The following is a 9,969-nucleotide window of genomic DNA, read 5'->3' as shown; positions in this document are numbered from 1 at the left end:
TAAGACATAACATTTTTTGTTGCGGACATTTTTTAGTAAAAAAACTTATATTTTTGTATAACCCACCGCATGTAAACGGTGTTTTTTTATACAATGAGCATTGGTTAGAAAACGTGCTGTTATAGAAGTTAATAAACCCAACATAAACTAATGTTAAGTAATTATTATAGTAGGGTGGCGGAGGTTGGAACAGCTTTTTATTTCAATTTCTCGTTCCGTTCGGTTAAGTAAACATAAAGAACATTCAGAAATATAAAACCGCATCTCGATTCCCACTGTCTGTTGTTAATTTATGTGCATTAATATAATGCACTTGATTCTAAATCCTACATAAGTGTGCACTCGAAACTGTTTATTGTAAACTTTGGTAGAATTTCTTTTTAGGGGTTTTGTTTTTTCATCATGCTCCAATCTTTGGATCAATCTTCTTTAAGGCCGACTCCCCCAATTGTACGGGTTGTGTCCTTACGCACACTTTTTAGAACTTTAATATGTTTAATTAAATGTTATGTATTTAATTTTCACATTGTATCGTCTGTAGGGTGTAACGGTCACGCCTTTTATCCAAAACAATATTTCTTCTTTTTTTTTATCAATAAGCGTGTTTTAACAACTGTTGTTTTACCGTTACTACCTGTCTTTTCGCTTTTGTCAACTCTCTTGTTCTTCGCTATCGTGACCGAAGAGACGAAATAAATTTCATTCATTCATTCATTGTTCTGTTGTGAAACAAGATCAGGGTATTTGGATAGTATGTGCTAAAGGTGTCCCATCTTACTACACAGTATAGCATATTTAATTTAAACCAATTAATGAAACCTATAAGAAACGTCAGGTTTGCAAATAAAAACAAACATTGTGACAGCTGGGTATAATATGTATTAAAAATCCGAACATCTCAATTAAGGCGGCCTGTATAAATATAAGCAAACAGAGGCGGAATAAACATAAGAAAGGCAAGCATATTATTTCTGGTCACTATTATTCGCCAGTATGGTTGTAAAAAGTTTTTAAAAGGGGCATGGGCATTAAGAATTATGTACAAAGTGACATAAAAACATAAACATTTCGATTTAACACTATATTTAAAGGGCCTAAACACACCCCACGTCACTTTTATTTTTTATGGTAAATTCATAAAGCGACCGTTTTATTGATTCCAAAAAATTTTTGCTTATCAAAATTGGTCCAGTATAGGCGGAGATATTCGTCCTCAAACAGTGATCTCTAGCGCTATCTTTTTTTTACTACGAGCTCCGTGATTGTGACGTAGAAACGTACTAGTCACGTGACTGATTCATTCGTAAAAGCGAAACCTGCGTTTTTTTTGTGCTTTTTTGCGTTTTTTTTGTTCTCTAGTTTTTCGCTGAAAACACTGCCTCTCGCCTTTCTGAATGAGAGCGGCCACGCTTCAACAATTTTGTTACGTGTTTGTCACGTGGGTAGTACACTTCTCAATTTTTTTCGCCACGCAACTTTCAAATCAGTTTTTTGAATTTCACGGTGTTTGAGCTGGAATATCTTTGGTTATACAGAACCGATTAAAACAAGTAAGGTGTCGTTGGAATTAGAAAAACACACTCTATCGATTAAAGCGAAGTACATTTGGGGTGTGTTTAGGCCCTTTAACAAAAAGTATCAACTACATTCTAACGGGACAAATAACTGAATGTCCAGCAGCACTACTGAGCAGACAGTGCATCAATGACGCTATTTAGCGCTCCCATGCATTGACGCTTCTCGTTCTGTTCAGTGTATTCGTCTACCACATATTCCTCAAGGAAATTGAACACACACTGCAATTGCTCCGCGTAAAATTTGCATTCAGGTACAGAAAAGGTCTTCTTACAGGTTTGCAAGGTATGAGCCGACTTGGGCGGCCGAGGCGGTGGAATGGCTCCTGGTAAATTATATGGTTCAAACATATACGCATGACTGCCAATCGTAATCATCACATCTTAAAGATACAGCAGGCTGCAAGGGGAGGGGTGAGACACCTTTTTATTCCATTTTTTCGTTTTATTTGGTAGTAAACAAAAAACATTCAGAGAATTATAAACCGTATCCTCACGACTTCTATAGATCGTTGTTAAGTGTTTGAAACACGATTAAGATATTTAAATATTATGTGCTAAAGGTGTCCCATTTTACTCCACCCTATATGTTAAATTACCATTTCTGCGCAATTTAACGATAAGCATACACAACACAACAGCAAACGACTCCTATAGTTGGCTGTAAAACTTATAAATTTCAAAACTTCTAAATAACATAGTTCTTGTATTTAGAACGATATTGACTTACCCAACTTGTTGAACTTTGGTTTGGCGGACTTGGGCGTATCTGGCAATGCTTTTCTAACTATGTTTTGTTGCGGACGTATAGTTGCGTTTGCAATAAGCTTTGCCCTCGTGTCAGTATTTCGAGTGGTTATGAGAATGTCATTAAGTTTCTTTAGTATTGCCTCATTTTCTGCTTCACTAACTTCTCGTGCCTTGCAGCAGCAACATCCTTTACACAACGGTTCAATTGTACAATAATTTGAATCGTTCATTTTCGACGGAAAAGTTCCTGGTATATGCTATAGGTTCGATGGTACCAGAAACTACGTATGAGCTTCCACATTGCAATACCCGGAACTGGATTGCAATGTTTGGACAATGACAACGTATTCGTGCACGAAGTCATTCGGAATGCGTGTTCTATTATTGTTTGATGACTTATGCGTTGGTGTACATTCAATTGCCAAGAAACCAACTAACACCTTTTACTTCCTCTATATACCTATGCTACAACTACATAATGTACATATTTCCGTGTTTGTATATATAGGTGCTTTGTATTGGCAATACCTAATTCATTTTTAATGTATTGTTAAATGCGTTAAATGTGTGCAAACGAATACTTAGCGCACACTTTCTTCTAATTGCATTGTAGACATTTCTTGATTTGTTTTATATTAATACAACACACTATTGCTTAACTTATACTAAATAGTGTGAGTTTAGCACTAGCAGTCTCGATTTCACCTGATATACTTTTATTCAATTAGTTTTTACCTGTAGCGACTGTCGTTTTGTTGCCCTTCTTTTTGTTTTGTTTTTTATTCAACCTGATTTTTATGTTATGTTGAATAACTGAACATACGGACAACTCAACATACTTATAAAATAGCAGAAAATGGGCTCGTTTATAAAAAAACGCAGCATTTTTCTTTTTTTCCGATTGAATCAAGAGAACAGATTAAACCCCGAAAACTATTTAACTGTGTATAATGTTTCTATGATGCTACCACGCCGCTGGTGTTTGTTCCATAAAATTTCTTTTTTGGTTTGTCGTTCAAGATGTCGGGTTCCGTAACCATTCGCACCAGAAAGTTTATGACAAATCGCTTGCTTCAGGTAAGTAATATCCAAAACGTATATGTATGTTTATTTTCGTTTATTAGTTGTCGTATTAGCGTTCATGGTTGCTTTCAACTGACGTGCAAAGCAATCGGTATTTTTGATTTCAGTATGCCTGTAAAATGCATTGTTATTAACGTTTTTATATTTTGCGGGGCCTAATTTAAATCTGAGTTTTCTGAATGCGTAATAACTCCATGTTAATAGTATAGCTATTTTTTGTTGATAGGTTTCTTTTTGGTGCTTAGGAATATTCCTGTGACTACGGACCAGAGATAATTTTGGTCTTAAGTTGTTCTTTACACAAAAGAGATGCGATATATTTAAACAGATTAAAACATTACGTTATAATTTTCTGTTGGATTAACGGTTTACCTATCTCGTAGATAATGTGCCTTGTGCCCATTATGTGAGTGATGTCGGTCCCTTTAATTGGTGCATGTTCGCTATGTCCACAATATTTAGTTCCTGTCCATCATGTTTGCGACGTCTGCTATCAAAAGAACCCTTTAATATAATCTACCAATGTAATGTGGCAAATCATAATAACACTAACAAAGCACTATTTCGCATTTTCGCAAGATAATATTCAATGCAGACCTCCAAGAGTTAAAAATATATATACAGCAGGTATCAGGAAAACATAAGAAACATCTTCGGTCTGAAAATTTTAATTTATTAAAACATGTTACTAATTTAATATTACATGTATAAATAAATTTTCCAAACTTTACAGAGGAAGCAAATGCTTGTGGATGTCTTGCATCCAGGAAAAGCAACTGTGAGCAAAACTGCGATCCGTGAGCAGCTCGCGAAGATGTACAAGACCACTCCGGATGTTGTCATCGCTTTTGGGTTCAAGACTCAATTCGGAGGCGGAAAGACAACCGGCTTCTCTCTTATTTATGACAACCTGGATTACTGCAAGAAGCACGAGCCACTTCATCGACTTGTTCGTCACAAGCTTGCAGAAGCTAAGAAGAAGCCCTCACGTAAGCAGAGGAAAGAAAGGAAGAACCGACAAAAGAAGGTGCGAGGCACTGCGAAGGCAAAGGTTGGAAGTGGAAAGAAGAAGTAAAGTTTTACTGCTTCTGTATATTGGGATGGTTTGCTTGTAGATGTAAATACAATCAGGTCATTCTATAAACTTTGCTGTAGTTTCTTTGCAGGTTGTTAGAAGGTCAGAACATATTACAAAGTACAGGTTACAGTCCCTTGTTACATAAACAGGTAAATTTAATTGCTCAGGCAATATTTAATTTATATTTGCCAGGCAACATAGCTTGTTTTATTTTGGAGCATTTGTAAACAAATATGATGCAGTGAAATCTGCATTCTATTTGTTTACAGTACCGGACATTTTATATAGTCAGGTTAGTTCTGTTATAATCCTAGCTTAGCAAGTCAAGAAAATTATTCCTTTAAAGAGGCATGCCAATGAAAAATTAAAAATAAATAGATGCTCAAATGGAACTGCGGGCGTAAAAAATCGGCCGAGCGGCAGTGCATAGGATTTCTTATAACAAAAAGTGTCACTGAAGTTTTTTTAAACCCAATAAAGTCTATCAAATTTTTGAAACTTTGTTGGGAGCATGTCTATCTATACTTCTGATGTTTCGTTGGTTGGCCCCTTTGGGCTGATGAAAGTTTTGCATGGATAGAATTCATAGAATTGTACGTAGGATCTAGTAATTAATACCAAGTGTATTTAGTTGGTTATTCTTTAAATAGCGCAAAACAAACATAAGTTAAATCAATTGATCAATCATTACATCTGTCCATTTCAGTCTTTTTAAAACTGCTTTACATCTTTTAACAACCTCGGTGATTTGGGGGCAGTTAAGTAATATTAGCTTTGCGTCTTCTAATGTCGTATCTTCCAGGTTAGGTAGAAGAAACTCTGTAAATAAAAACTATTAAATTATGCAATAATACAAATTTTAAAAAGAATAGGAAGTTAGGCATGTGTGTAAAGCTGTAAATTGCAAATTAGTAAACTAAACATAACTTCCGTGTCCGGAAAACGGCAGTCGTTATTATAACCAAGGGTGTTTATACACTCTTGTGTTAGCTTATGAGTTACCATGTATGTTACTTTGTGGCTGAAAATTTGGACAACTAATTAGTGACCACTGGGTTGGAGCCGTTAAGTGTCTTAGTCACGAACACATACGCCAGTCGCCAACAATGGTAGCAGGCTAGCAGTGACTAGCCTAGAACCCAATACCTCTCTGGGTTGGGGGCGGGTACACTAACTAACCACTTTGCCACAACCTAGGAAAAAGCTAGTTCCAACAGTTTAACTTTAATTGATCATGCCAATGGTTACACTGGTCAGTGCAACAAAATAAAGTTGTGGAGTGTTAAACAGATTTGACATGTTAACATTTTTTAATGCTGCATAGGATATTGCGTCATCTAAAAAGGCCATTCCGTAAATTACCAAGCTAGGTTGAGCTTTGACCGCAATTATTTTGACACGGTAAGATGCAAGGCAAATTTCACAAATTGGTTTTAGGCTCATTTTAAATAGATTTAATCCTGAAATTACCTGATGTTGTAACATTAGTAAACGTATCTTGCTGGTTTTCATAAGCGTGTTCATTGTCAGCTTTGTTGTTGCACGTACAGTTATTACATGAAGTACTTCTATTAATATCAATGTCCATTTCCAAAGCATCTGCAGAGCTCGTCGGCTCTTTTTTAGTATTTGCTGTTACAACACCTGTTAAACTCATAGACAAAAAGTCTTCTGCTACACAATCGGTTTCTAGTGTTGATATTGTCTCTAAGATACCATGTGCATCTTATATTATATCATCAGGAATAGGATTGCCTTACGTATTAAGCTTGATATGCCGATTAAGCCTCTGCAAATAAAAGTTATATGTATTATTATTGTAAAATGAACGAGATATATTTTCATATTCTTAAATTTAAGGCCATTTGACTTGGTATGTATACAATGTAGCCTATTGTGTGCAAAGTATCCATAGGCGCCTAACTTTTGGCAAGTCAGGGTACCCATAAATTTTAAAAGATAAAAGTCTATACCTTTATATTATTAGCTTTTATTTCCACTGTATAGTGTTTAGTATAGCGCATGTTTGTAAGATCGGCTAATCAATTGTTTATGCATTTTATTTTTTTAAGGTATATACTTGTACCTATGTTAGGTGAATGTATACAGTTATGGCAAGGTCCTTACGTTAAAATGCCTTTCATTTTTGAGAGTAGAAAGCATGAAAGAAGCCCTTGCTTGAAACCAGAGTTAAATCCATTCTGTATAGTTTCTTGCTGGCCGATTGTAGCTCCTTCCACATATCCATTCTATAACATGTATATGTGAAGAAGTGAAGGTAAGGTTTTTTTAGAGATTTATTTATGTAAGTTAGATTTATTGTCACTGTGATATAAAAATAAAGTCTCTATATCCATGTGTTGTATAATGGTGCAGCATAACGGAAGGTTTATCTACTTTAGGTCTTCAACGTATGACACGAATCGTGTACACTAGTGCAGTTAACAATAACATATGGTAAAAATGCATTGAGAACATTCGAAACGAACCTTTAAACGTGACTGGCAAACTTGGTTCCATTCTTGGGAGATTACTTCCATTTCAGAAGCTTCTTCGTCAAATATATCATCGTCCATAACGACCTCGTATGTATATTACGATAAAAGTTAAGGGGATTTTTACAATAGAACATACGCACTACACAAGACATAAACAAATACCTTCCACAGTCGCTTCTGACTTTAGTATATTTTGCCAATGTTGAACACTGCGTGTGAGATAACATTAGCCCGCTACTGTAACGTGACTATTTTTATACTAATATGTTACTACCTTTTCTATACTTTAACAGTGCTTAAATTTAACTACAACTCAGTAGTATAACTAATTTAACTTTTACAATTTGTACCCGTTTTACATACCAGACAACTGAAATTAATGTATACTTTGGGACAGATACCGAAAGCGCTATGGTTGGTTGTTGTTACGCACCCGAAGCGATTAATGTTTTGTTAATTTTACACGAAGAAATCTTTACAAACCGCTTCAGTTTTACATACCATTAGCAATATTCTGCGATCTATTGAGTTTTATATTTATTTCCCAAAAAATATATTAACTTTGTAAATTTAGTTTTGAAATATATGTTTAGCCTAAAGTAGATAAGTCAACTTTAAAACCTAAATTTGTGCTATAGGCCTATAACAAACACAATCATAGAGGTATATATTTGATTTATTCATACTTTTTTGGTATATGTATTGTCAGATGGTGTATGTATTGTCTACCACCAATGTCAAACTTTAATAAATATGGAGCTTCAAGAAATTGATCTAAAGAGACATTAAAGTGGATATACTGTTATAACAAGTGGGATATATTAATACAAGATTAGAAATCACCATTTACTAAACACATCATGACTGGTCGCTTCACTCGTCAACCAGCAAGTGTGCTGGAAATGTAAGTATTTTGTGCAATGGAAACCACATTTAGATGTAAAAAGAATTATGGTGACTTATAATACAAAAAAACTTGGCATTAAGTTATGTCTTACTGGGGGGTTGTGGGACATATTTAGCCAAATTAGCACTGGACACAGCAGATCACTGATGAAGCATATTCCAGACATTTGAAAATAATCTTGTTAAATTAGGTTTTTCATAAATACCTCATCCTTATAAAACACAATACAACTTATTTTACATAAACCCAAATTTGATAATGTTTTTCATTCACAGAAGAGGAATTTCCAGAGGAAGTATATTGGATCACCCTCGAGTAGAACCCGTTGATGAACCAGTGATGGGTCATCCTGCCTCACATGGACTTTATTATCTTAACCCATCAAGTTCAAACATAATCATGGTACGCATATACATTAGCCATTTATATATAGGTATGCATCCTCAATCTAAACAATTGGATTTATTTGATTAGGAGACCAGCGGTGCCATTTCGGCGAAATATATAAAGAGACCTAACAATTAGTTGGACTTGTTTTTGTCTGTTACATTTTTGTAGCACCAGATCTTTTCTAAATAGATGCTTTTAGGTGGTACTACCAGCATATCTAAACGAATATTATATATTATTATACAAAGCTATGGTGACCCGATTTTTAAAACGACATTCCGGTAATTTTGCAATAAAGAGTTTAGTTAAATTCACTTATTATAATTAGTAATAGTTCTTACAGTTTAGTTGGTTTTATTTGAAACAGGAAAGAATTATCTACCAATATAATGTTTAAAAAGGCCATCAACAAATTGCTTTAAAAGTTTTTGGTGAACTTGGTTTAAAAACAGTGATTTTTTTAAAGAATATGCTAAGTATTGGCCCCAAAATCAAGCTTTTACCATCATTCTGTCTAATCAAAGCCATTTCTTTTTTTCTCTATGTTGCTCTTAGCTTTTCCATCTAAATTTATAAAGCAACATGTAACATTCGGTCAAAAATAGAAAACTTGTTAAAATAAATCTCATTCCTAAAGGGTTAAATCAATGCATATACTGAATATATGACCACGCCACTACATTGTAACCTATATTATAAAATATTACAGGATTCTGATGACGATGATTCCACCATAACAGGCGGCTCGGACCGTGGTCACCCCTCTTCACCCCACAGCCCACACAGTGAAGCTACAATCACAGCTTCAGGTAATAACAATTTCATTTTAACAGAATTCTATACTTTTTGCATCATTTTTCTATAACCTTAAAAATTCAAATTAAATATTTTGAACTGTGCATGTAAAGACTGTACAGGGTTTATCAGACAGAAATAGCATATATTATATATAATACCTTTTTCAAAATATATTCTTATGGTTTTTATTATATTCTTTGCAATGTAATTAGGTTGACGTATTTACCTATGGCTGTACCAATATAATTATAATGCCTATTATCGGACTCAACAAACAAAAGCATATAGGGTAGGGTAGGGGAAACTGGACACCTTTAGCACATAATAACCTAATATCCTGATCCTGTTTTAAACAATAAACAACAGTCTATGGGAGTTGTGAGGATATAGTTTTATAATTCTTTGAATGTTCCGTGTATTCTTTGAATGTTCCGTGTTCAAGGGAATACAATGAAAATTGGAGGAGAAAACAGAATAAAACGGTGTCCCATCTTCTCCCACCCTACTATAATACCCTTTTAAAAACAGATCCCTATGGTTTTCATTGTATTCCCTTGCAATGTCATTAAATTTACCAACTGCTGTATATTTTTCTTGCTACACATATTTTACCCATATATAATGCATATTATCAGACTCTACAAACTACTGGTCAGCCGACAACAGTTTCTCAACCGGAAATACAACTGAGAGAAGTTCTGTCTACTCATGGGGGGACGATGTGAGTTTTATACACTGCATAGTAAAGTATTGTACTATGTCCCATATTTTATGGGCTACAATTAGGCTATTATTTACACATATTTTAAAAAGTGTTGTTTTACTGTTTCTACCTGTCTCTTCGCTTTTGTAAAACTGTTCCGTAAGTTTCATTCATTTTATATACTAATT

General features: G+C 34.5%; 3 protein-coding genes and 1 long non-coding RNA gene across 4 annotated transcripts in view; 2 read left to right on the top strand and 2 right to left on the bottom strand.

The window, feature by feature from the left end:
* Positions 1-1,658: 1,658 nt before the first annotated feature.
* LOC108950073 lies at positions 1,659-2,576 on the bottom strand. The gene is made up of 2 exons (XM_018814819.2): positions 2,305-2,576; positions 1,659-1,900 (listed from the first exon to the last, which is right to left on the bottom strand). The coding sequence occupies exons 1-2, from the start codon at positions 2,552-2,554 to the stop codon at positions 1,683-1,685; spliced, it is 468 nt and encodes a 155-aa protein (XP_018670364.1). The 5' UTR covers positions 2,555-2,576; the 3' UTR covers positions 1,659-1,682.
* A 710-nt stretch (positions 2,577-3,286) lies between these two features.
* On the top strand, positions 3,287-4,551 carry LOC100187034 (40S ribosomal protein S24). The gene is made up of 2 exons (XM_002129774.5): positions 3,287-3,401; positions 4,141-4,551. The coding sequence occupies exons 1-2, from the start codon at positions 3,345-3,347 to the stop codon at positions 4,480-4,482; spliced, it is 399 nt and encodes a 132-aa protein (XP_002129810.1). The 5' UTR covers positions 3,287-3,344; the 3' UTR covers positions 4,483-4,551.
* A 532-nt stretch (positions 4,552-5,083) lies between these two features.
* Positions 5,084-7,244, bottom strand: LOC101242517. The gene is made up of 4 exons (XR_717546.3): positions 6,975-7,244; positions 6,613-6,734; positions 5,956-6,274; positions 5,084-5,304 (listed from the first exon to the last, which is right to left on the bottom strand). It is a non-coding gene; the product is annotated as an uncharacterized LOC101242517 (long non-coding RNA).
* Positions 7,245-7,699: 455 nt separating this feature from the next.
* Positions 7,700-9,969, top strand: part of LOC100179140 (protein FAM149B1) — a 13,303-nt gene continuing 11,033 nt past the window's right edge. The window contains exons 1-4 of the mRNA XM_002129858.4: positions 7,700-7,887; positions 8,166-8,292; positions 8,990-9,089; positions 9,714-9,799. Of these exons, the coding sequence (XP_002129894.1) occupies positions 7,844-7,887; positions 8,166-8,292; positions 8,990-9,089; positions 9,714-9,799 (357 nt within the window). The 5' untranslated portion in view covers positions 7,700-7,843. The remainder of the gene's footprint in view (positions 7,888-8,165; positions 8,293-8,989; positions 9,090-9,713; positions 9,800-9,969) is intronic.

The sequence above is a fragment of the Ciona intestinalis genome, chromosome 14 (assembly GCF_000224145.3).
Source record: "Ciona intestinalis chromosome 14, KH, whole genome shotgun sequence".
Lineage (NCBI taxonomy): Eukaryota > Metazoa > Chordata > Ascidiacea > Phlebobranchia > Cionidae > Ciona > Ciona intestinalis.
The sequence above is the reverse complement of the archived record's forward strand: the minus strand, read 5'-3'. Positions and strand labels throughout refer to the sequence as shown.

What these genes read in the sequence shown, in the direction of transcription:
- LOC108950073 (XM_018814819.2), bottom strand. Translation starts at nt 2,554, where the DNA reads ATGAACGATTCAAATTATTGTACAATTGAACCGTTGTGTAAAGGATGT. An exon ending in ACCAAAGTTCAACAAGTTGG is followed by an intron (nt 1,901 to 2,304) that starts GTAAGTCAATAT and finishes ATAATTTACCAG; the next exon opens with GAGCCATTCCACCGCCTCGG.
- LOC100187034 (XM_002129774.5), top strand. Translation starts at nt 3,345, where the DNA reads ATGTCGGGTTCCGTAACCATTCGCACCAGAAAGTTTATGACAAATCGC. An exon ending in TGACAAATCGCTTGCTTCAG is followed by an intron (nt 3,402 to 4,140) that starts GTAAGTAATATC and finishes CAAACTTTACAG; the next exon opens with AGGAAGCAAATGCTTGTGGA.